At 37.5% G+C, this 27,771-nt stretch overlaps 1 protein-coding gene across 1 annotated transcript; it reads left to right on the forward strand.

Annotated features, from left to right (window-relative positions):
* Positions 1-1,289: 1,289 nt before the first annotated feature.
* Positions 1,290-26,850, forward strand: LOC308262191 (pancreatic triacylglycerol lipase-like; the record flags this gene model as incomplete). The annotated part of the gene is made up of 13 exons (XM_080694618.1): positions 1,290-1,313; positions 1,453-1,498; positions 2,651-2,805; positions 6,220-6,339; positions 9,212-9,346; positions 15,510-15,621; positions 16,218-16,337; positions 16,458-16,577; positions 17,070-17,188; positions 22,687-22,816; positions 23,940-24,048; positions 24,619-24,783; positions 26,787-26,850. Exons 2-13 carry the CDS (start codon positions 1,453-1,455, stop codon positions 26,848-26,850), a joined length of 1,395 nt encoding a protein of 464 aa, XP_080550744.1. The 5' UTR covers positions 1,290-1,313.
* Positions 26,851-27,771: the final 921 nt, after the last annotated feature.

The raw sequence follows: 27,771 nt of genomic DNA on the forward strand, positions 1-27,771 counted from the left end.
ATGCACATTTTTATTTATAGCAACACAATTCACAATAGCCAATTTATGGAAATAACCTAGGTGTCCATCAACAGGTGAATGGATTACAAAATTATAACATATACACACAATGTAATTCTACTCAGCATTAAAGAAGAACAAAATTATGTCATTTGCAAGAAAATAGATGGACCTGGCCAGTCACAGAGAGTGAAGCTTTCTCTCACATGGAGAAGCTATTGAGTCATCAGGATACAAGGGGAACTTTAGATAATTCAGGAGAAACCCCAGTGGTGTGAGGGGAGTGGTAGAGGGAAGGGTGGTGGCTGGGGAAGGATAATTAATAAAGGAAACACTTCCATTGACAGTATGTATGTATGTGAGGATATCAGTGCTAATCTCAAAATCATATACAGGGAAGGGGAGGGAGCAGGAGATGGGATGAGGGGGATCTCATCAAGTGTTCTGTGCATGTATGTCACTACCACTCTGAACTACAGGATAATGTGAGACCACAATGCACCAGCAAAAGTACATTTTTAAACATCATGGTGTCTCATTGCCACCTTTTTAAAAACTACAATTTTAAACAATCTAGCACAAACTAAAAATACCCCAGTTCTTTTTTTCAAACACTTCTTTTTCAGAGAACTTTTCTCAGGCCATTTTTTTTCTAGATTGCATCCTATTTTTTTTTCTTTTATTCATAGTTTTTTTCAATGTTGTTGTCACTGATTATACCACCATGCTCTCGGTGGCATCCCCAATTCCTCTTGTTACCTGTTTATTCTTTCCTTTTTTGAGAATGAACCTAGTGCTATGGGCCATCAACATAAAGTATGGACTGCTTTTCTAGAAGAAATGTGTCTTCTGGTAGGATTGCTCCTCATTCGCTGGCTGAGGGGAAGATCAGATGACAGAGAAGCTGCAGGAGCCGGTGAACCACCAGAGATCACTTCAAGATGACTATTGTCAAATCTTTCAAAACAGTCTGGCCTCATTCTCACCCCTGGACCTGAACAAAGAAGTGTGAAATAAGAAAAGAGGCCACCTAGAAGCTTGACAATGCCATGGTGCTACTTCTGAACATTACACAAGCACACTGAAGGAACTTTTCATATCTACCACTTTCTCATCTTTCCATGGGCACTGTGGAAAATTTGGTCAGTTCTAGCAATCTGGGCTTATCTGCGATTAAAATTAGAAATATGTTCTTGGAACCTTCTCTCTGTCTGCCATTTTTCCCTGGCACTACCTAAAAATGATAAGGCTCACCTATAAAAGGAGCTCTCGGTGGCGCCTGGTTGTCCGTGGAACCTGACGGATCTGCCACGGTGAGTCAGAAATGATTTTTCCAGGCTAATTTATTGAAATTCACCCATTTTTCCTCAGGGATATGAACCGACTTGGATTGTGCCAATATTTTCAAGCATTATTTCATTGGACTCAATCATTATTTTCTCCTTTATGTAGATGCTGCCCCTCTGGACACTGGCATTGCTGCTGGGAGCAGTAGCAGGTAAGAAAGGATATGTGTGTGCACTTGGGAGAGTCTGGCTGTGGGGTCATTTCCAGAAGGACTGTGAGAGCTGAGTTCAAGCCGGGAGGAAGATGAGGAGTAGAGCTAGAAAGACACAGGATTTGGAGCACCAGGCATTTGTGTGGGTTTGCTGGATAAAAATCTACATTACTCAGTTAAATTTGAATTTGAACTAAACAAGAAATAATTCAAACCATTAACAGGTCACATATTAGTACACAAAATGTACCTGGAGTTAAAATTGAATTTGTAATTTTATTTTCTCAGTCTAGCATTCCTGGCTTAGAGTCAAGGGAAGAGATTAAACCGGAGTTTAATCACCTACAACTCTAGGACCCTGAGCAGGCTCCTCAGCCCCTGGGAGCTTTAGGCTCTTTGTGAAATGGTGGCAATGACCTCACTCCTCAAATGGGATAACTGAGAGATCAGTAAACATCCTGTCCAGAAGCTGACTGTAATAAGCTTTGGAGGAATACAGCCCCCATGACAGCTACTACTCTTACTCCTACTGTTTATCTGCTCTGCTCCTCCATAGCCTTTCCCTGGAATTGTTCCTTTGTGCGGTAAAATGCCAGCCCATAGTTGTGGCACATCATGGAATTTTTGTTTGATTGTTTGTTAGGACCTTCTTCGTACAGGAATTTGGAATAGTCCTCTAACACTGATAGGTCAGATATCAGATATCTATCTGCTCAGATAGGATGGAGATAGGAAGTTTTGGTGATTGTACGAAATTTCAGCTCCTCACCAAAAGTAGAGACAGATGGTGGCTCCTGGAAGTTGAGAGCCTCAGCACCTGCTGCCTCCACCAAGGCTTGGGACATAGGCTGCTCCATTCGTAGGCCCCAGGGGCCCAGGCACCATTTCTGAGTTGAGAAGCTGAAATGAGTCCTTTTGGACTGAGCAGAGACACAGGGGAGTAAGCCAGTCTCCAAGACAGATGTGAGGAGCAGTAGCAGAGGCATTGTCTTTCATAGCTACTTTTTGAGCATGTGGATAGGAGGATGATGGGAAACTAGAGGAAGAAAACATGTCACAGAATGTCACTTGATTTCTACTTTGATTGAGAGGACGTAAAAATGAGAATTATGGTTAAATTAATGTTCTCAAAACACTTCTGGGTGATTTCAGGAAGTGAAGTCTGCTATGATAGACTCGGCTGCTTCACTGATGATGCTCCATGGGGAGGAACTTTGATAAGACCTCTGAAAATGTTGCCCTGGTCTCCCAAAACCATCAACACCCGCTTCTTCCTGTACACTAACGAGAACCCAAAAGTGTATCAAGTAAGAATACTCATGTTTTCAGGACTTAGTTCTACTTTTTGTATGTTATAGGGGTAGATCCTAGATCACTCCCTGCTTCTATAGTAGGACAGATAAATGATGATGGTGTAAATTGTGTTGTTTATTTGGCTCACATTTCTAGAGACAGAGAAGTCTGAGATTGAGGGTGCAGACCTTGGATACATAAAACACGTGCTTTCTTGTTTCATCATACTATAGTGAAAGGCATTACTTGATGAGAGAGCCTGTAAGAGAGAAAGAAGGAAGAGTATGAAATAAACTTATCCTTTATTTTAAGGAGCCTCCTTCTATATTACCTATCCCACTCTTGCAAGAACCACATGAATCCGTTCATGAGAGCAGAGTCCACATGACCTCACCACTTTTTAAGAGTTTCATCTCTCAATATCACTATAATCATAACTAAACTTCAACATACCTTGAGAGGCTGTTCAAACCATACCATTCTATCCCTTGCTCCCCCCACCGCAAAAAAATTACATGTCCTTCTCTCATGTAAAATACATTCATTGTATTCAATTTTTCTAAATATCTTGTTTTTGCATCAACTCAGAAGTGCGAAATTCAGAGTCTCACCTAAATAAAATATGGGTGAGACTCAGGCATGATTCCTTGAGGCAAATTCCCTCAAGCTAAAAGCCTATGAAATGAAAACAGTTCATGTATTTTCAAAATACATTAGTGGGACAAGCTACAATAGACATTCCATTACAAGTGGAAGAAATAGACCAAAAAAAAAAAATGAGCGATAGGATACGAAGTCTAAAATCCAAAAGTGATAATAACATTCAGTAGTGAGACTCTGGAATAGTCGTTCACCCCATGCACCACCTCCTGGACACACTGGGTTGTGTGGTTGGGCCTCCAAGGCCCTCGGCAGCCCCACCCCTGGACTTTCCAGGCTCAGTCCACCAAGACATTCTCATATGTCAGTCTTCTGCCACAGCTCCCCGAGGCTGGTAGCTCTATACTTCTGAGGTCTCGGGGACTCCACTCCCACAGTCCCACTAGGCACGTTCCTAGCAGGGAGTCTCTATGGTGGTTCCACTTACTGTCATATTTCTGCCTAAGTCCCCAGGTTTTCCACAATGCCCTTGGAAGTCCAGGTGAAGGCACCTGTCCCCACAGCCCTTGCATTCTTTAAGTCTGAAGGCTTAACACCAAATGGATGCCACCAAGGTTTGCTGCTTGTACCCTCCAGGGTAGTGGCCTGCACATAAGTCACAGCTGTAAAGGTTGAGGAACAATGAACTAGGATGTGGGGTGGAGAGACCAGAGGCAGCTCTGGGCAGCAAGCACATGAGAGTACCCCAGCCCCATCACCCAAAACCATTTTACCCTTGTGTCATGCTAGGCCTATTATGGAGGAAGTGGCCTCAAAGATCTTTGAAATCTCATGGGGATCTTTGTCCCATCTCACAGTGAATAGTATCATGTTTCTTTAAATCTCTACTAATCTCCTTAGAAACTGATCACTTGTTCACATACTGACTTTGCTTTCCTAAAGACACCTTTTAACACTTTATGTGCCCAGTCTAAAAATTTTTCAAATCATTGTTTTCATTGTGAATCCCATCTTTCAGTCATTTCTTCCCAATTGATCTTCACTGTGTGCCATTAAAAGTAGTCATGTAGCAGCCTGAATGCTTTGCTTCCTAGCTATTTCATCCACTGAATACCTATTTTTATTCTAAATTTTTGCATTGCATGAAATCCTAGAGCATGGGCAGAATTCAGCCAAGTTTTTTTTTGCAACTGTGTAACAGAGATGGCTCATTCTCCAGTTTCAACCCCCTTTTTCTCATTTCCATCTAAGATCTCATAAAAATGGTCTTTACTGGCCAGATTTCAACCAACATTCTGGTCAAACCACTAGGGTCTCTAAGGTTTGTACTTCCTCCATAGCTCTTCTCGTTCTTCTTCTGAATGCTCATCAGTTCCAATTATTAATGCAATATTAATGCTAAACTCACGCCACGCAGACTCTTTCTAGCATAATTCCTCAAATTATTCCTGCCTCTACCCATTACTAAGTTCCAAACCAGAATCCACATTTTCAGGTATTTGTTAAAGCAACAACCTCACTCCTGGGTCCAATTTCCTATTTTAATTCAATACTACACACACACACACACACACACACACACACACACACACACACATATATAAGAGTGTGTGTCCTGGTATTATAACCAACTACAACAGACTATATAAATTACTCTTAAAAAACACAGAAATTTATTTGGCTTAAGATTCTCAGGAAATTCAAGATTGAAAATCTGCATCTGGTAAAAGTCTTCTTGTTCTATCATAATATAGAAGAAGACATCACATGGTGAGAGAACATGTGGGAGAGAGAGAGAGGGGGGAAAGAGAGAGGAAAGAGAGAGAATGGAAAGAGAGAGAGAGTAAAGATGCTATCTGAATTTATTTTTTAATCAGGAGCCCACTCCCACAATAACTAATCCCTCCCACAATAGTCATTTGTTAAAGGTGCTACCTGCTCTACCTGCTGATATCATCACAATGGAAATTACCAGTTTTAAAGAGGAGGTTAAAACCACAGCAGATATTGAGTATTCAAGTCTTCTAGAGAGAACTAATTAGGTGATAGGCTTTGCAGCTGTGTAGATTTTCAGGGAAAGGAGCATAAGTATTATTGTAGTTAACTTTTGCATAAATGACCCATTTAATTCATAATGTTTTGTGTGACTTCCATTTTTTTATAAATATTCTGGGAAGTACTATGGCTTTAGTGGCCCTGTCAAGTCATGTCAAAATGTGTTTGATTTGCCACTGTGATGGCATTAAGAGGAGGACCAATTAAGACGTGATTGGGCCGTGAGAGCTCTCTTGCCAATCAAATTCTAACAGGAAAGACAACACAAAAGGCCCATTACATGCCTTCGAACCTCCTACCTTACATACTGTGAGCCAAATGACCTACTCTTTATAAATTACGTAGTCTAGAGTATCCTGTCATAGCAGCAAGAAACGGACTATTCTATATTTATGTGTATATGTATATGTATGTGTGTATGTATTAAAATCTTTCAATATTGTACATATTATCCCATTATTGATATATCCCAATGGATATATAAAGATAAATTTTATATATTATATATATAATATGTTAATATGATTATGTATATGCATACATACACACACATGCACACACACAGACTTGTATTGTGTGGAGAGAAGATCCTTATCACCTATATTATAGCAAACATTTTATCCTAAATTGAACAACCACAAAAATTTGATGATGACTAGAATGAAGCAATGTAGGGTGACTGTGCATGGTGTGGATGTAATGGGAGAATCTGTACTCATAAGGATTCCAAATTCCAGAACCTTGATCTAAAACATTTTTCTTCCCCCCAACAGCAAATCTCTGCAGATGGAAGTATCAAGAGCTCTAATTTCAAAACAAGCAGAAAAACTCGCTTTGTCATTCATGGATTCACAGACAAGGGAGACGAAAACTGGCTGTCCGATATATGCCAGGTGAGACTTGGTAAACTCTTAAGGGAAGGTCATCTCAGAAATAATTAAGAACCCAATCAAGGAGGACAAATAGTAGTCATCAGCACATCAGAATCCTCCAGCCTCTTCTGAACCTGGGATTCCCAGAGGAGGTCTAGGAGGTCATGGTTGGTGGCCTGGTCTTTCCTAGCTGGGGCAGCAAGGTCAGTGGGCATTGGTGGTTTCAGGCAGTGGTTATTTAATGACCACTGTACAGAGGTGTTTCAGTGCTTTAGCAATAGAACCTAATATACAGATGTATCCCAGCTGACCCAGGCCTCTGTGTGTTCATTAGCTTTTAATATCCATGCGTAGAGCTAACTTGTCCAGATGAGCACTTTTCCTTTCGTTTTCATGGGTTATTCTCCTCTCCTCTCTGGAAGTGACGTCTAGGATACCCATGGTTGTTTTCATTTCCAACTGCTGTTGTTTCAGGAGAAGTGATTCTATTTTCTTTAATTTGCCTTTGGCTCTGTTCCCAGTGATAACAAAGATTTAAATGACAGAAAATCAAGTGAAACAATTTCCCTAGTAACTGCTAATGCTTGAGGAGAATTATTATTGAATAATTTACTTGTGTTTATTTATGTTTATTCATGTGTCTATTCATCAAATTTCTATGGCTATTGTGGCACAAAGTTGCAGTCATTTCTTCAGTGATGTCAAGAAAAAGATGCAAAGGCCCTCCTAAACCTTAGGAATTTCCCACCTGTCTTTGACTCAAGCCAAAGGCAGAACTGTTAATTACTGTTAATTAATCCCAGTACCTGCCCCAATTTGCTGAATCAAATAATTAGGAGAAGCCTTTGGGAAGAAGGTAAAATAAATGAATTGATTCGCTAGCAAATTGGGGAACCCAGTGAACTTAAACATTTAGGGCCCTGGATTGTCCCAGAACAAGGGAATCAAGTCTCTTTTAAGAGTTAGCTCTTTAGCATCACACTAGTGTCTTATCAGAAGAATTCATATTAAATCATCTTTGAGTCAGTTCATAATTAAGATCCAAAGGCCAGGGTCATGCTGGGGTGTTTATCAGAAGGGACACAATTCATATTTAAGTTTTCATTGAGTCAGTTCTTATGCTGACATAGACATAGACACCAGGTCCCCTTCTGTCAGAACACAGAAAAGAAAATGTTATTTGTTAACAGGGGGTGAGAAAAGGGAGAGCACAAGGGAAGGAAAATGTCAGCTTTGGAGTAGGGTATCCATTAGCTATCCATTAGCTATCAGAAACAGGACCTGTTAGATTTTACCCATTGTCAATATCTACCTTTTATATCTATGATGTTTTATCTAAGAAAAACTGTTATTGAATCCCAGTACCTGCCCCAATTTGCTGAAAATAATTGGTACAAGCCTTTGGAAGAAGGAAAAATAAATTTTTTGACATCTTAGGAAATCAGAGAAACCAGTGAACTTAAGTGTTCAGAAACAAGCCCTGGATTCTCCCCAAAGGAATTAAGTCCATTTTCAGAATTAGCTCTTCAGGGTCATGCTTATGGTGTCTTATCAGAAAGGTCACACTTTAAGTCTTCCTTGAGTTGACTTTTATTTAGATACATAGGTGCCAGGTCCCCATCAATCAATAAATGGATAAGAACATGTTATTTGTTAACAGAGAGTGAAGAAATGGGGAAGACAAAGGAGGAAAAATGTCAGCTTAGAAGTAGGCCATCTCTTAGGAAGCCGGCCTCCAGTATAGGACCAAGTCATCCACAGAACACAGGGCTGACCCTAGGGACAGATAAGCACAGGAGAGTCCATTCACTTCCCATATTTAGAATAATCAGCAAAACCACAGCTCCTCTTCTAAACCTCTTTAAATTTGATGATTAAGGGGGATAGGATAAAAATAGCTTTTTATACAACAATGAAGGGAAAATGTCATTCTTAGTTCACAGGAAATATAGGTTTCTTTAGATATGAGTATACAGTTTATTTCAAAGATTTTGAAAGCAATTTTTTCCATATGATTTGTTTTTGACAACATTGTTGTGTTTTGAAGGATAAATGAGTGGATTACACTAGATAGTTAAAAGTCTCAGATTCCAGTCCTAACTCTATCCTTCTATTTATGACATTTGTAAATTAGTTCTCTGCTTTGGAGTTTTCCTTTCGTAAAATGGAAGAGTTAGAGTATGACTTCTAAAATTGTTTCCTTATTCTCAAATTATTTCAAGAAATGTGGAAATATGTATAAATACCTTCTCAAACAATTTCTGCCAGAAGTATTTCTATGAAACCACACTTATACCCTATTGAACACAGTTTCTTGTAGACATCTGGTAGACTACATTGTTATGTGAGATAACTTCAGCGATGCACAATAAAGCATATATTCATCCAAAAACTAGTTTTTCTATTATGGAAAAAAGTAATGAATTGCTTTCAATGTATTTTCATACTTAAGGGATCCTTTCATTCATTCAGTAAATATTCACAGAGCTCCGTACACTGCCAAGAACTCGTATAAGCACTAAAATTACAAAGGGTAGGCAATGTCCTCAGGTACATTCTAATAAGGAACAATGTAGTCTCATAGTATTTATGACGCTCCAGTGAGACAGCCCATTGTAGCACATCTGATCCATTCTTCCCCTAGTAAAATATCTATGCATCTGTTGCAGTAGGAATCCCAAGAATTCAATTTCTACAATGGCCATGCCTCAGAGACTTTAGGAGGAATTCCATATCCATTACAGGCTTGGTGTTTTGTTCTTAGCTTTGGGATTAAAAGTGGCATGATGTAGTAAAGCTCACGGAGAGAATTTATCCTCCTCATCAAATGTGTTAATTCATAATTAGTAGATATCCTGAATTGTTTACCTATCAATTGCATCTCTCCTATCAGAACCTGTTCCAGGTGGAAAGTGTCAACTGCATCTGTGTAGACTGGAAAGGCGGCTCCCGAACTGGATACACCCAAGCCACCCAGAACGTCCAGGTGGTGGGAGCAGAAGTGGCATATCTTGTTAAATTCCTTCAGGTAACCACTTCTATGTTATTGAAAAATACATATACATCACTTTCTTGTAATCATAACTATGGGTACAGTGAATCCTCATTCAAATTTATTTTAAGTGATATGTAAAGATTATACTTATTTATAGATGCCATGTGATAATTTTGATACAGGTATACACTGTGTTGTGTTCAAATCAAGGTAAACATATCTTCTCAAATATTTCATACTTATGGTAGAATTTTTCAAAATGATCTCTTCAATCTTTTTGAAATGTATAGAACACTATTATCTGTATTCACCCTACTGTGCAATAGAATATAGGACTTCTTACACCCATCAATTACTTGGTACTCATTGGTTGACCTTTCTCTTCTCTCCCTCTCCTCTTCCCTCCCCAGCATCTAGTAACCATCATTCTCCTCTCAATTTCTATGAGATCAACTTCTTTATATCCCACATATGAGTCAGATTGTATGGCATTTCTCTTTCTGTGTCCAGCTTAGTTCACTTAACACAATGATCTCCAGTTCCATCCATGTATCACGAATGACAAGTTTTCATTTTTAAGTCTTAATAGTATTTCATTATTCATATATACCACATGTTCTTTATTTATAGTTAATGGACGTAGTTAATATAGTTAATGGTTGTTTCCATTTTCTAACATTGTGAATAGTATCCCACCAAACATGATAGTTCAGATGTCTCTTCATTATAGAAATTTCATTTCCTTTGGTTATATACTGAAGAGAAGGATTGTTAAATCATATAGTAGTTCTTTTTTTCCCCCCAGTATTAGGTATTGAATTCAGGGGTATTGTACCTCCAAGCTACTACACACCTAGCCCTATTTTTTAGTCTTTTTAGTTTTTGAAACAGGGTCTCACTGAGTTTTGAAGGGCCTCACTAAGTAACTGAGGTGGTCTGTGAACTGCGATCCTCCAGTCTCCACCTCCCAAATGCTGGGATTACAAGCGTGTACCACTACACCCGGCCATATAGTAGTTCTATGTTTAATTTTTTTCTTTTTTTCTTTTTTGCGGGTCTGGGGATGGAACCCAGGGGCATTTGACTTCCAAGATACACCTCCTGCCCTTTTTTTTTTTAATTCTTTATTTTGAAACCGGGTCTCACTGAGTTGGGGAGGGCCTCAGTAAATAGCTGAGGCTGTCTGCGAACTGCGATCCTCTGGTCTCAGCCTCCCAAATGCTGAGATTACAGGCGTTGGCTACCACGCCCGGCTTCTATGTTTAATTTTTAAGGAACTTCTCAGCTGTTTTCCATAATGTCTGTACTAATGTGTATTCCAACCAACAATGTGCAAGTGTTTTCTTTTCTCTACATCCTTGTCAGCATTTGCTATCTTTTGTCTTTTTCATACTATCCATTATTACTAGGGTGAGATAATATATCATTATGGTTTTGATTTGCATTTCTCTGATCATTATTGGTACTGAGCATTTTTCATATACCCATTGTCTTCTTTTGAGAAACATCTATATTTAGTCGTGTGTGTGTGTGTGTGTGTGTGTGTGTGTGTGTGTTTGTGTGTTTGTGTGTGTGTGTGTATGCATTCCTGGGAATTGAACTCAGAGGCATTTTACCTTTGCACTACACCCCAAGCCTATTTATTTATTTATTTATTTATTTATTTTGCTTGGTGACACTTTAGATCGAACCCAAGGGCAATCTAACTATGAGCTCTACTCCAGCACTATTTTATTTTTTTATTTTGAAGCAGGTTCTCACTAAGATATGGAGGACATCACTAAGTTGCTGAGGCTGGAGTGAACCTACAATCTTCCTGTCTCAGGCTTCCAGGGACTTAGATTATAAGCATATGCCACCATGCCTGGCTCCTTTTCTATTTTTTGTTGTTTGTGAAACAGGGTCTCTCTAGGTTTTTAAAAATATCACTAAATTGCTGAAGCTGGTCTTGAACCTGTGATCTTCTTATCTCAGCCTCCCAAGTGCTAGAATTACAAGCATGGGCCACCATGCCCAGCGACTACCCATTTTTTTAAACCAGATTTGTTGCTGTTGAGTTGTTTGCATTCTTTGTGTGTTCTGGATACTAACCCTTCTTCAGATTCTCCCAAACGACCTACCGGTCATTTCCTTACTTTGTTGATTATTTCCTTTGCTGTGTTTTTGGTTTGATATAATATCATTTGTCATTTTTACTTTTGTTTTTTGTGCTTCTGGGGTCTTGTCCAAAAAATTCCTTGCTCATTCCAAGGTCCTGAAGCAAGTATGATAATTGACAAGAACAGTTCTCTAGTGAGATATGACTTGTTCATGGGTGAAAATAAAAATGCAAAGAAATCTAGATTTTGGTTCATCAATAAACCTATTTAGATCTATAAACTAATTTTTGTTCTTACTGAAGTGAACTTCTTCAAATGAACTTTTTTCTACTTAATTCCACTAGTATTTGTTATAGTATCATCATTTATTATCAAGTATGTATAAAGATGTCAGCTTCGAGATTAAACTAATTTTTTAATTAAGAGAGGCACAATGAAAATAAGTTCATCTGATTGGGTAACCAAAAGCATAGAAAATGTTAAATTTGAATACTTGTCATCAACTGTTCTCATGATTTTCTAATTGAAAATTCTACTCTATCATCTCTGGGTAACAATTCATGTCTTTCAAGGTGCTTTTTTAGGAAGAAAAAGGATAAAAGAGAGGCCTATTTATACCAGTTTAAAAGTTTAAACTCATTTCTATTTTTCTGTATAGTTCTGGGAAAACCTGTTGCTTCAAAGGGCAGCATGTCTTCTTAAAACTCCAGTTTGGGGATTTGTGTCATCAGGACCTATCTTCAATTCTGCAATCTTGGCAAACATTCAGAAGAGATCTTCCTTTTGAGAGGAGGCTATAGATCACTCCTATATTTCTCAGCTCTTACTTACGGCCTTAGAGTAGAACTAGGAACCAAATCAATACAGAAAAGGTCAACAGGAGAAACGAATCTTACACCTTTTATTGATTTTGTATATGTGCCTGAGGACAGTCACAAGACAGTGACCAAAGAGAGGGGCAAAGGTGAAATTATTTTATTATGTTTGTAGACAGAGAGTGATTTGGGGGTGAAGAAATGGTAATATGGGGGCATGAGCTAGGAATAGTAAATTCCAGAGAAACTAGTCTGAAGGGGTGTAAAGCTACCAGAAACTAAAGGTTATTTTACTGCTGTTATTTATACCCAGCCTTTGCAGGACTGATTTGCAGGGAATGGTGACAGGCCTGTGTTCTGTGCTGGTGTGAGGAGGGCTTCTCTCCCACAGGACCTTTTATATCTTGGTCTAGGTAAGACAGGGAAATTCTAGTAGCTTTTTCTGCCACTGCAAAAGATGCATATTTTAGAGTGACATTCTGGTTTATTTTTGTTTTCCATTTGGAACTTTATTTTCAAAACAGTTTATATATTAAGAGCCAAGCTGGTAGCTTTCCAGAGACTTAGGTTAGAAATTGGGATATAACAGAGGACAAAAAAAGGGAAAAAGCATGGACCAGAGCAAGCAAAAAAGATCAAATTTAATAAGTACTACCTGACATTCCCTACCTGACAAGAACTTATTACACTTTTAAGGATAGTTTTCTTTTAACATCAATTCAAATACTAGAATTAGAGCCTGAATATCAGCTTTCAATTAAGCTGACTTCTGACTGCAAAGTTCTTTTACAAATATCATTTTCCTTTCATATATTGCCTATTAGAGGTCTAGAGTTATTGCTATTTAAATGTTACTTCCTTCTTAAGTGTAGGACAGCTCTGTTTCCAATTTCCTGGCTTTTTATAGTATCTGCAGGCATCCTAACATGAATATGAGGTTTGAGCATTGGTAAAACTAGGAGGACTTTACATTGCTCCTAGACACACATTCCTACTTTTATAAAGATAAATCCTACAAGACAGGAACAACTGTTTTTTAATTCCTCATGGAATTGTGTTGCAGCCTAAAGGGTCTCAAGAGGACGATTTGCACATCGAATTGTAATGTCTCCAATCTATTCCTTCGTTTGAGGGAGCAAATGTGCAACTAAAATAGAAATTTTAAAAAAAACGATTTGTTGCAGACTTAGAGTTATTTATCCTGGGAATGTTTTAATGAACAAATTTCTTTCCTTTTGAGTATGTAGTTATATTTTCGCTCAGGCAGGATGGCTTACACTTTTTAAAAATTCGTATCATGCTATGAATGTAAACCCAAATCCTAAACCAAGAGTACACTTTGTAAGTGACTACAAGGGAAAAGTAATAAGTCTTTTATGGCTATAACTAAGGCCGTCAAAGAAGGAACAAAAAGATGCAGCCCTTCTGAAATCCAGAGCCACTCCAAGAAGGCAGACCAAAGGAATGAGAGAAGTTGAACACATAACCAGTATGCTTTAGCTCCAAATGGGATACAGCTTGCATTTCCATCTGGCATATTCTTGGGGCTGCCCACCTTTTAGTTAATCATCTGTTCTCTAAGGCCTGATAATATATGTTTGCCCTATAGATGGAAAGTCATATTAAAGCAGAACAAATAGAAAAACACAGGCTCTGCACCGGAGGAAAAGCATCACTAGCAAGCAAGTGCCCCCAAACCAGAGTCTTGCTAATATAAATGCAAAACAAATACAACTAATTCAAAATAATTATGACAAATGTTTCTCTCCTGAGCTAACAAAATACACCGAGAGAAGGAATTTATTGTGGATTTAAAATTCTTTCCCTTTAAACTGACTTCTGCTTTTTAATTCTGCTAAGGGAATTTCTAAGGCTAGCCATGATACTCTTATGTTTACATTTTTAATTTCATTTTCCCACAGGTACCAATAAGACAAATGTTGAAGGATGACAACTTTGTACTTTTTCTTTTTAAATATAGCCAGTTTATTTTAAAAAAAAAAAAAAAAGCAATTTCAACCAATTCTTATCACATCTCCTTCCTGCAAACAAAACAAAAGCAAAAACAAAAACAGGGGACCCATTCAAGGATTAGTTCACATATGTTTTCACTCGTCAATCTGAATTTTGAAGGCAAGAACAATGGGAAAATTTACCACTCTCTTTTGGTCAGGGGCTACTAAATATACATGCCTTAGGCAGAACTGACTTTGGTAAAAAAATTCTTACATTTTTCTGCCAGCTTCTTCTGTTCCTCCCCCAGGATTCCATCTGCAGGCTCTGGAGACAGTAAAGTGTCCCAGATTCTCCTGGCTAGCTCACCACGAAGGGTCTGGGAGATCACCTATATCCATCTTAGTTCTTCTTTGGGATATTACCTAAGTCTAGGAGAAAAATCAACACAGGAAATATTAACAGGAAACAAAGAATACCATTTTTATTAATTTTTACCTGTTTGTGGTGACCCAAGAAAGTAAACACACACAACACACACACACACACACACACACACACACACACACACACGTGTACATATGAATTTTGTAAAAAATGAGACAAAGGGTGTGGGCTAGGGACAGCACATTTCAGGGGAGTCTCTAGGAGGTATATAAAACAGTGTAAAGCGAAAAGAAAGGTTATCATTGTAAATGTATTTATTTTATTTTATTTTACTTTTATGGTACCAGAGATTGAACCCAGGAGTATTCTACCTCCGAGCTAAATCCCCAGCCCTTTTATTTATTTATTTTTTCTCTTTATTCTACTATTTATAGTATCTATGCTATTCATAAGAATGATCTTTTGTGAATAATTGACCACAGGGCAATACAGATGAACAAGGTCTCTTGTTCATCAAGAGACCTTGGATGGAACCCAGGGGCATTCCACCTCCGAGCTACACCCCCCAGCCCTAGATTTTATTCTTCATTTTAAAATAGGGTCTCAGTGAGTTGCCAAGGACCTAAGTAGCTGAGGCTGTTCATGAACCTCAGTTCTCCTGTCTCAGCCTCCCAAATGATGGGGTTACAAGAGTGCGCCACCACGCCTGGCTGTAGGTGTATTTGCACACATCTTTTACAGTGCCAATTCTCAGCCACAAACAAGGGTTTGTCTTTCTGCGTCAGTACAGAGAATGAACCTCCCTCCTTGGAACTTTCTCTCATGGAAAACACAGTTTAGATAATCCTCTCTGAAACTATTTAAGTGGTTTCAGCTCAAAAATATTTATGTCAAGAGACAGATTTTGTGATGACACAGTCTCATTTCTTCACTTTCCCACAGTCTGAACTCGGATACTCACCTTCCAATGTCCACCTTATTGGCCACAGCCTGGGTTCCCACATTGCTGGTGAGGCTGGGAAGAGGACCAATGGGGCCATTGGACGGATCACAGGTTGGTCACAATGCTGGAAGCTTCAAATTGAAACTAAATGTGGTCTATCAGGGCCTAGAAGGAAGTTCAGAAGGGAAATTGGGAGCAGCCTGATTTTTACCTTGTCAGACTTTCTGAATTGACCCACATCATCAAAAACTAGGCTTTACGATTTGTTATCTATATTGACTCTTGGTCTACAGTGCCCACTTTAAAATGTAAAGGCATTTCATGTGCCTAAACTGAGATCCAGAGACCTTGTTAATCTGTATTGCCCTGTGGTCAATTATTCACAAACGATCATTCTTATGAATAGCATAGATACTATAAATAGTAGAATAAAGAGAAATAAAAGGCACAGAGCTCAAATGTGTATAATCAATTGTATTCTGCTTCGATGGCAGCAGCTAACTCAAGTTCTCTGCATTGGAAAAATTTACTGTTAAGCAAATAGCAAACCAGAAGCAGATTTTCCTTTATAAAACAGTATGGAAAGGAAGAATTTGTGTATCTCTTTCCCTACATGACTCATGATTGCACTCAGGCCGACAACTAATGGAGAAAAGTGAATGGTATGGACAGTGACATCATTAATAACACACTTTTATTTACCTTAGGGTTGGATCCAGCTGAACCTTACTTTCAGGACACACCTGAAATAGTCCGATTGGACCCCAGTGATGCTCAGTTTGTGGATGCAATTCACACAGATGCTTCCCCTATGGTCCCCTACCTAGGTGAGCTCCACAACTCATCCTCCTAAAGGATTTTGAGCCCTATATATTAGAGTGGTATAGATTGTCTTGAGTCGCTACAGCAATGCAAACTTTCCCTTATTTATTTTTATAATTCTTCAGGATTAGGAATGAGCCAAACTGTGGGTCACCTAGATTTCTTTCCCAATGGAGGAGAAGAAATGCCTGGATGTCAGAAGAATGCTCTCTCTCAGATTGTTGACATAGATGGTATCTGGCAAGGTAAAGCCATTATGTATACAATGTGTACTTTCAATGGGGAATGTTTGTGTTTTGTTTTACTTTGGAATTGTCCAGTTCTCATATTTTACCTGATAAAGAGCTTTGAATTTCATTCCTAAGATATAGGATCCTATTTGCACAAGTAGGCATGAGGAGACTGTGGGAACGAATTATATTTTCAATTGACTTTGCAAGTGCCTAATTCGGGGAATATATTACTAAGTTGCACTTCTAACTGTATGGATCCATCTTTTCCTTCCCAAATATTTCTCCATTTCATTTAACAATGGCATTAACTATTATACTTTTAAACAGTCCATCACTTCTGGTTGCAACACAAATCATAAATAGACCTCCTAAATGATATTGTACTGTGACCTTCATGAGTCCAAACAAATTAGTGACATCTACTCAATAATGATATTCTGATTATGGGTTTCACTTGGAAAAATACAATTTGTTGTTGATGTGTAATCATATCTGATTTCATAGGAACTCGTGACTTTGTGGCCTGTAATCACTTAAGAAGCTACAAGTATTATGCCGATAGTATTGTCAACCCCAGTGGCTTTGCTGGATTCTCATGTGCCTCTTACCAAGATTTCAGTGCAGTACGTAGCCACATTTTAATTAAAGAATTTTGTGACTCTTACTTTTCATGACTAGCATGGTTCACGGTTCTTTGACATCATTCAATGAATGTTTATAATTTCATATTATTTATAACTTTAATCACAGAAATATATTTAATACAGTAATTTCAGGATTTCAGAGAAATGGTAATATAAATGGAAATGTGCAGTGTCAATCTTGTCTACTCTTTCTTCTCTATAAATTTATGTATTTGGTAAATAGTAAAAAATGTTTTAGAAGTAAATCTAAGGAACAACAACAAAGGAACTAGTTTATGGACATCTAAGTTATAGTTATAGGATGCTACAGAACATGCTGGCTTTTTAAAATAGAGAAATTATATTTTTCTTAAATACTAACTTTTTTAAATAGTTAGAGATATTCATTATTTCTTGGAGTTTTCATCTTGTTCTATATCCTCTTTATATCTAGGTTAAATTTTCATATGTGTTTTTGAATATAACATATCTATTGTGTTTTTTATGAAGTTGGCTTTTCTTTTCACTATAAGTGTTTTTTTAATTTTTTTTGAAGTGTCAGTATTTTTTTATTTTTTGTTGGTGCACTGTATTCATACATCATAATGAGATAAAAACTTGTGTAGACATACATGCACACATCGCCCAGTTAGCCCCTATCCAATCCCCACCCCATTCCCTCCCCATTCCCCCTTCCCATTCTTGGCTTAGTGGTTGACATCTAATATTATAGCAGTTTATCAAAAATTAACAATGATAATCTCACATAACAGATTCATCTGTCTGATATCACTTAGAGATAACATTTCAGTATTTCTTTTTGCTTTCTTTCTTACCAGAGGATATTTTTTCTTTTTTATTTATTTATTTATTTTTTGTTTGTTTTTAAGGTAAAACTATCATACATTTATTTTTTTCAGAAAAAGTCTATCCTAACAAGAAATATAAACTCTAAATCCCTAAAACACTCTCGAAAAAGAATAAAGCTAGTAGATATACATTTTCTGATTTCAAACCTTAGAGAGCTACAATAATTGAAATAGTGTAGTACTGCTATAAAAGCAGATATATAAACCAGTGGAGTAAAATAAAAGACCTAGAAATAAATTCTTCCATATATGGTCAAGTTATTTTTTACAAAGTTTCCAAGAACATTTGGTGAAGGAAATAGTAATCTTTCACTAAATAGTTAAAAGATAATAATTACATGAAAAATAATAAAATTGGACCCTTACCTAACACCATATACAAATATTAACTCAAACTAGATAAAAGACCTAAATGTAAATCTTGAGACTATAAACTTTTAGAAGAAAACCTGGGTCATAACACTTCACAACATTGAAATTGGCAGTGATTTTTTGGATATGATTTCAAAGGCACAGGCAACAAAAGAATAAACAAACTTCCTAAAAAATAAAAAAATATTGTACAATGTAAACAGAGTTAAAAGTTACTGATAGAATGGGATAAAATATTTCCAAATGCTATATCTGAAGGTATATTAATATTCCAAATAGAAATCCTAAAAATTAGCAACAATAAAAGCAAACAATACAATTTAGAAATACAGTTTAGAAATAGGTAAAAGACTGAAATAAATAATGAATCTCCAAAGATTTTAACCAATAAACACATGAATATATTCCTCTTTGCTTAGTTGTCTGCTGGATGAAAAATCTTGTTTCTCTGGTTCTGGCTTGTATTACCTATTTCTTCTTTGTACTTAATCTCTTTGAGTATTTTCTCTAGCACTGGTTTTGAAGACATAAATTCCTTCAGTTTCTGTTTGTCATGGAAGCTTCTTATTTCCCCATCTAATTTGATAGAAAGTTTTGCTGGGTAGGAAATTTTTGGCTGGAAGTTGTATTCTTTCAGAGTTTGGCATATGTTACTCCAAGCCCCTCTGGCTCTCATGACTTGGTTTGGGAAGTCTGGAGTGATTCTAATTGGTTTGCCTCTGAATGTCACTTGGCCTTTTGTTTTTGTTGCCTTTAAGATTCTCTGCGTGGCTTCCACATTGGTCATTTTGACAGTTATGTGGCGTGGGGAACCTCTTCTCTGATCCTGTCTAAAGGGAGTTCTCTAAGTTTCCTGGACCTGTGTATTGACCTTTTGCTCTATGTTTGGAAAATTTTCTGCTATTATTTCTTTGAAAGATTATTGATCCCTTTGGGTTTACCTCTTTTCCCTCCTCTATTCCAATGTTTATTCTTAGGTTAGCTCTCTTAAAATGGGCCCATATTTCTTCAATGTCAGATTTCTGCTATCGGATTTTTTTTTCTAAGTTATAAATTATGCGTTAATTTTTGGAGTGATCATCTTCTAGGAGTGAGATTCTATTCTCCATGTGGTCTAATCGATTGTTTATACTTTAAATTGAAGCCTTTACTTCAATGATTGCATCCTTTATCTCTTTTTGACTCTCTCTGAATTATTTTTGAAAGTCCTCTATTATTTCTACAGTTATTTTCCTGATTTGATCTTCTAGAGATCTCTGAATTTCTGTGTTATCAGGTTCTGATGTTGTGGGGTTGTGGGCATTCATTGCTCTATTGTTGTTCCTCTTTCCCAAGATTTCAGAATTTTGTTCCTTCCCTGGGTCACTATGACTTCACTTAGGGTGCTCTGTATCTCGAGTCTGTTGTAATCTCAGCCGCCACTACTCCTTTACTGGGTTGTATCTCACAGTCTCATACCCAGGAAGTTAATTGAGGCTGTGCGAGACTGTGGGAATGCCGGGCTGGGTATTTTCCCACAGGGAGCTGCAGCTAGGGTGTGGTATCTCTGCCACTGCTACTCCTTCACTGGGTTGGACTGCAAAATATCTGACCCAATGAGATTATCAAAGCTACACAAGTCCCTGGGAGTGCAGTACAGGGATTTCTCCTTTAGGGGCCACAATTACACTCACAGTTATTGTGTGCGCAGATCTGGAGCTGTGGTGGGGTGTGGCGAACTCGCTGTAGCTGCTGGCAATATCTGTTTTTTCAAATCAATATCTCTAACCTATAGCATTTAATAAAGACAATTTCAAGTTAATGACTCCAAACAAAATACTTGATCTTTTTAAGGTAGATTCTTTATCTATAGATGTACATAATAGGAACAACATATTCTTAGGGAAAGTTAATAAGATGATTTATGTTGATTACTTAACTCAGAGCAAAAAATGTTAATAATTGTCATTCAACCTATATTGGCTGTTATGAGGACAGATTTGCATATGTTCTTCACAGTACACATATATTAAGAATATACAATAAGACAGGAAACTCTCCCTCTTCTATCTTTGGCTTAACTTCAACTTTTTTTTTTCTAAATACCTCAAGGGTAGAAAATAGAAAAAATAAACAAGGAGCTTTAGGTCTCATTCAATTAAAACAAAGTACACCTTAATAGGTGATGCATAACACCTTTATAAAAATAGTATCTCAGTCTTGTATATTTCTCTGCCTTTGGACCCCCCTCCTAAGCTTCTCTCCATGGGTTACTGGGGCCAGGTGGTTATCATGGTGGAGGTAGTGGTCTGTGTGTATTTCACAGAGAAGTGACTATGTGCATTGATATAGGGTCTCTCAGCTCCTTTTGGATTCTGAGCTGTATCCCTTCTGCCTTACTAATGGGCACACTCCTGGTATTGAGAGATGAAGTCTGGAGTTAATTGACTCTTCTGGCTTGGGCAATGACCTCAGAGAAATGTTATCCATGAGACTCAGATAGATCTGTTAAGCAAACAAACAAAAACAAGGCTATTGATTTGGGGTATTAAATTGCAATCTGAGCAACATACATTCCAGTGGAAACCAGATGTGTCCATTAGAGAGGGGCCTAAAAGGTCCTTTTAAGGGTAAAAAAAAAAAAAAAAAGGAAATTTAAGTGAATGACATGGGTTGTTTGTCAAGGATATGGTTAGAGGATAAATCTACTTCTTTAACTCATTGGTCCAACATGGATTGACTATTTTAGACCAAACCATAGTTCTAGGAAAAGAGTGATTGTTTCTTCAATCATCGAGATTTTCCTTCCCAGCAACCAACTTGCCTCTGGCATGTCAGCAAGTACATAAAGTGGTCACTACAGCAGAAGATAGAGAATGAGTGACAAAATGGGTCACTTGTTGAGTTTCTTTTACACAACTTTGGTCACTTCTTCCTGGTGGCTCACTGTCCTCTTAGCTTTGGCCGGATGCAGACCCTGAGACTGCCATTGTGTCATCTGGTTCACCACCCACTTAGGGTGGAGTCGCTTCCCTCTCCAGAATGGGAATTGGGATGCTCATCCTCCCACCTCTATTCTTCCCTCTCCATCCCTTGTGCCAATATTTGAGACAATATTTTCCTACAGTGTATCTGTATTTTCACACTCCAGCCTCCTGGTGAAGCCTTAATGGCCCAACTGGAGCATTTCCTCTCCACTTTGGGAGAATTCTGAGCTGTGAACACACAGTCCTTGATATGCTAAATAGATACTAAAATGATTGAGAACAAATTGACTTTTGAGCCTATTGTCCCCCTACTGGATTACATTTTGCACATCAAAAGCTGATTATCACCCTTCTGCTTTCTTATAAAATCTTTCTAAAATAAATTCTAGGGCTAGGGATGTAGTTCTTGTCCTGCAGGAGAGCACTTGCCTCCTATGTCTGGGGTTCTAAGCCCCAGGACCGCAATAAAAAAAAAAAGGCAAATTCTAATCACTCAACAGGCAGATGAATATCTTAATGCAAAGAGGGCAACTTAGAGAAGAAAAGAAAAAAGATAAATGCCTTTATTTAAATTCTCTCCCACTGCCATGATCCCAGCGGCTAGGGCGGTGGGAGGGGCAGCAGCTGCTACTCAGCATATGTAGTGTATATAATATAAAATTATGAATTGGTATGGCTGGATGTGGTGGCACACACTTGTAATCCCAGTACTTGAGAGGCTGAGACAGAAGGATTCGAAACTAGCCTCATCTACTTAGGCTTTCAGCATCTTAGGGAGACCCTGTTTTCAAATAAAATATACCACAGGTCTGGGAGTGTAGCCTGGAGATAGAGGACCCTGTGTTCCATTCCCAGTACCACAAAAAAAAAAGTGAATTGGTGACACTTAAGCCACAGCTTATCAGCATTTTAAGCTGAAAAGTCACTGGAGTAACTGAAAAATAATTACAGTATAAAGCTTTTTAGACTTCCGGCACATGAGTTAAATGTGTGTACAAAGTGAAGTGTCTGCAAACTGATCCTCGACAACCAAAAAAATTCAATACTGAAAGAATAAAGCAGATTTTCCCACCATGTGGTTTTTATAGTAGTGTATCTCGTGGAATTTCTGATTTATTTTCATTAATCACGGGATGCATTGTGAACCTTCGTTGGACATTATTGAAGTCCCTTTTACTGTCAGAACACAATTAGTCTTAGAATATTTGAATTGTAACATCTTATAGGGAAAAAAGGTGTTGTAGTTTAAAAAAATGAGCATTTTTCCTCATTATTTGTTTGTTTTCACTAGAACAAGTGCTTCCCCTGTGCAAGTGGAGGATGCCCACAGATGGGTCACTATGCTGATAGATATTCTGGAAGATCCAGTGGAGTAGGTCAGAAGTTTTATTTGAACACTGGTGATGCCAGTAATTTTGCTCGTAAGTTTCTGTTTTATTTATGTTCAGTTCTAAGTCCTATGTATTTTATCATGCTCACCAATAATGTGTGAAATTGCTTTTCCATACAGTGTGGAACTATGCTTAAAGCCATGCTTAAGGCAATGATGGCTCATTGAGGCATCAGGGTGGGGTCCAAATGGTTAATGCATGAATAATACATTTCTTCACATGTTTCTGGTGCTGAAGGTAGAAGGCTTCCTCTTCCAGCCATTTTGTTTTCAGTCGAAAGTTCACAGAACAGAATCCTGAGGTTTTGCCAAAGGAAGAAAATAAACCCAAAGAGAGAAGGCAGGAAAAGTTGAAATGACAGATTCAAGAGATATTTAGGAATTAGAGGGTATGGGAATGGTGAACTATGAGGACAGGCTCCAGGTTCCTTTTCTCGATAACAGAGGAAGGAAACGAAGAAAACTACTTGTACGGGAATCAATGGGGCTAAGAAAATTGTAAAAACTAAAGACAAAACAAACAAAAAAACTAAAGACAAATTTCATCCCATTCCAAATTTGATCCTGGGTAGAGCTAAAGTGCAGAAACTTGTAGTTCACTATTGATGAGTGACAAGGAAGCTAGTTGTCCTGAATTGATGCATCTTTTGATGTCCTGGATTGATACATTTCCCAGGCCGATGGAAATTTGAACTTAAGAATGTCTTTTTTAAAATGCATACTACTAAGACAAAAATATGACAGAACCCTAAAATTTAGCAATCAATGAAAATAAAACTGCTGAAAATGTCACACTATTATTTTTCTACCTTTTTAGCATAAAATTCTTAGAACATCTGAAAATAAATTGTTACATTATAAAAATTAAAATAAAATATATTGTTTAGTTCCTTGGCTTAATAAAACTATCTGCTAAACTTGGAAGTTTTGAACACCCTCCCCACCCTACACACACACACACACACACACACACACACACACTCCCCAGCACCTGTTCCTGAACACTTAAACAAATATCTATATCTTTTCCATTAAAAGAATTACCAGTGTCATATATAAATTATCCAAAATTCTGCAGTATTGGTATCAGAATTAACCTGTTTTTAGTGTCTTTTCTACAAGTTGATGTTTTGTAAAATATTTCTCCCATGAAGGCTGGAGGTACCAGGTATCTGTCACACTTTCTGGAAAGAGTGTAACTGGACACATTCTCGTTTCTTTGTTTGGAAGTGGAGGAAACTCTAAGCAGTATGAAATTTACAAGTGAGTAAAATATTACTCTAAGCTTTTTAAGTGTGTAAATATTGCCCATACATACTGTATGTTAACAAACAGGAGAGTTGTTTATTTTTTACCTATAAGAGTGAGAGTACTGTCACATATGATAAAAGAAAAAAAAAATCACACTTGAACCCTAATACATTTCAGAATTCTGTTTCTAAATGTTTTCTGTATTTCCTGAGAAAATTACTTTGATGTTTGACATATAACTTATAAGAAATAAATAATTATTCTCTCTATAAAAAGCTAGCAAAGATACAATGATGTCATCATTAAATTCTGAGAGGATAATGACTAAAATATATTTGCAGTTTTATTAGGAAAAAATGACTTTCAAGTTATGTGAGTCATTGATGGCAAACCTACCATTGAGTTAACATGTACATATGAATTTATTTTATGCATTAGGATGACATTCTATTTAGATCTTAGCTAGGAATACATTATAACCTGGTTTTATATATGTGTGTGTGTACATATGTATAGTATATTTATTTATGTACATATTTGAGTATGTTCAATTATATTTTTGTTAACTTCTTAACTCCTCAGGGGCTCTCTCAAATCAGGAAACACTCACACCAGTGATATTGACTCGGATGTGGATGTTGGGGACTTGCAGAAGGTTAAGTTTATTTGGTATAACAATGTGATCAACCCAAGTCTACCCAAAGTAGGAGCATCTACCATCACGGTGAAAAGAAATGATGGAAGAGTGTAAGTAATATAAATCAGAGGGATGAGAAGGGTCGAGTAGTTTTTACAGTTCCCACTAAAGTTCTCTTTCAGGCTAAACTTTCTACAGCATTTCACCCATACTGCAGCCACATCTGCTTCCTAATTAATGTCTGTGTCTTTAGTACAAAATGTAGAATGCTAGGGAAAAAATTTCAACCTAGAATTTATAACCACAAAATACATATACATACATATATATTATATAAGATATAGATAAGATATATTATATATGTATAAATATATATATCTGTCAAAGATGATGATTAAATAAAGACCTTTTGGATACCAGCAGATTACAACTTTATAAGAAATGTTAAAGATAGCCTTTAGGTATAGAAAAATTACTCCAGTGGGAAAATAATCTACAGAAAGGAATTATGTGTAGAAATTACTAATTTTATTGAAAATACATGAGATTGTAAAATGCTGTTAAGTCTTTCTGAAATAATTGACTATTAGCTGAGCAAAGTTTCACACACTTGTAGTCCCAGTATTTAGAAAGCTGAGACAGGAGGATCACAGGTTTGAGGCCAGCCTCAGCAAATTAATGAGACTCTTTCAAAATAAACAGTCTGGGGCTGTACCTCAGAGGTAGAATGCTCTTGCATTCAATCCTCATTCACACACACACACGCACACACACACACACACACACACACACACACACACACGACTATTTTTCAAAATTACATTATTTTTCAGACTTTGTAATAATAACAATGCCATAAAGAGTAGGAGAGGAAAAATGGAAATATTCTACTGGAAACTGTTATACCACATGTAAATTAACATAATATCACTACATTAGAAAATGAAAAGTTAAAAATATGTGCTATCAATTCTAAAGCAACCACTAAAATAATGAAACAAAGCCTATAGCAAGAAAATCAATGAAGGAGTGATATGAAATAAAAGTAATTCAAAATACAGTATAAAAGGAGGATAAACCAAACAAAGGATGTGAGGACAACTCGGAAACAGAAAAACAATAAACTTATACTGAATCCTATCAGATTTTAAATAATCAGCATTCAATTTCAATTTTAATATGCCTATATAAAATGCATAATATTAAATATTAAATAGATTTCAGAAATAAAATGACAGAAATCAGCTGGGCATAGTGGTGCACACTTGTAATCCCAGTACTTGGGAGGCTGAAACAGGAGGATTGCAGGTTCTCAGCCAGCCTCAGCTATTTAATGAGGCCCTCTGCAATTTGGTGAGACTTTGTTTCAAAATAAAGAATAAAACATAGGGCTGGAGGTATAGCTCACAGGTAGAATACCCCTGGGTTCCATCACTAGTACTGCAACTGCATGAGGCCTCTACAACCTAGTGGGACCCTGTTTCAAAGTAAAAATTAAAATAGAAATAGGGTTGGGAGTTTAGCTCAGAGGTAGAATGCCTTTGGATTCAATCTCTAGTACCTCACACACACAATAAAAGACAAGAAGGTATAGGAAAAGCATATATGTACATATAGGGTTCATTATTATGTGTAGTTTTAGGCTTCTACTGGTGGGTCTTGAAACTGCTGCATAAGAGAAAACCATTGCATTTATCCATTAGAAGAGAAAGCCTATGTTTACACAGAGATTTGTGAAGAATATTAAGAATATCCATAACAGCTCTCATTGTAATAGCCAAGAATGAGAAACAACCCAAATGTCCAGTAGGGGGATGGATAAACATACTGGTCTGTCCATACAACAGAACACTACTCCATAACCATGAGTAGTAACAGCATGCTTAATTACATTGCCTGAAAGAAGCTAGATAACGGTGTGCCTACACCTTTGATTCCATTCACATGGAGTTGTCGTGATTCAAACTATGCTAGGTTTCCTCAGTCAACATCTAGCCTCTGGCTTGGGGCATGCCGGTCAGTTAGACTGCAGGAAGAGAGTGGTGGTTGTCCTGGAACTCAGCACTCCAGCTCTGCCAGCAAGAGGTGACCTATTGATATTTTCTCTCCACAGGTTCAACTTCTGCAGCTCAGACACCGTGAGGGAGGATGTTCTGCTCACCCTCAGCTCATGTTAGCTGAATCTTACTGAATCTTACTGCTAATAAAACCTAATGGTGAAGCAATTTATTTTGTCTTTTGTCATTAATATCCATTATTTTCAGTGAAACTTTTGGATATGATGATTAAGATCTCCAAACCACAGTTGGTGGGAAGAATCACATGCAGCTCTTGAATTATGTTACATATTGTGTGGCCTTGCAACTTGGAGACATTGCTTATACGACTGTGTTCTTGTCCACAATTAATATGACTGATGTCAATTTTATCATGTAGGGAGAATTCCCAGCCCAAAGTGATTCTCTTGGTAGGCCGAGATGGAAAGTGCCATCCTTTGCCTCTTTCCCCATCCCTTTAAATTCTGTGTTTGCTTCTAATCTCAGGAGTGATGGCATAAAAAGAGATAAGAATGAGCCATATCCGAGGCTTCCTTAATGGTGTCCCTGCTCCCAGTGAGGTGAGCCCAGGCCCCTCACCTCTCTGCACTCTATTTTATCTTCCTAAAAAGGTGAAAGATGAAGAGAAATATAGGCAGCCTATTGGATCTTCTAAAACATTCTCCCAGCTATCCCTGGGAAGAACCTACATTCCTTAGTAAGTCTTACAGGGTTACTCCTAGCTTGGCTTTAACCTAGGACTCCAGTCTAATCTCCCTGGATGTTTCTTTAGAAATGTTCTGGCCCTGGCCCCAAGAGCTCCTTGATATAAGGTGATGATGAATGTTTGCACAAATACTTTCTCTTGCTAGAATGTTTTTTCCTGTAGTTCCATCTGTTTAACTCCTATTTGTTCTTTCTTCTCTCTTCTTCCTCCTCTTCCTCTTCCTCCTCCTCCTCATTCTTCTTCCTCTTGCTCCTCTTCTTTTTGTTTAAGTACCAGGATTTGAACCTAGGGGTGCTCTATCACTGAGTAACATCTCCAGCCCTTTTTATTTTTTA

The sequence above is a fragment of the Muscardinus avellanarius genome (genome assembly GCF_963383645.1).
Source record: "Muscardinus avellanarius genome assembly, chromosome: 4".
NCBI classification, from domain to species: domain Eukaryota; kingdom Metazoa; phylum Chordata; class Mammalia; order Rodentia; family Gliridae; genus Muscardinus; species Muscardinus avellanarius.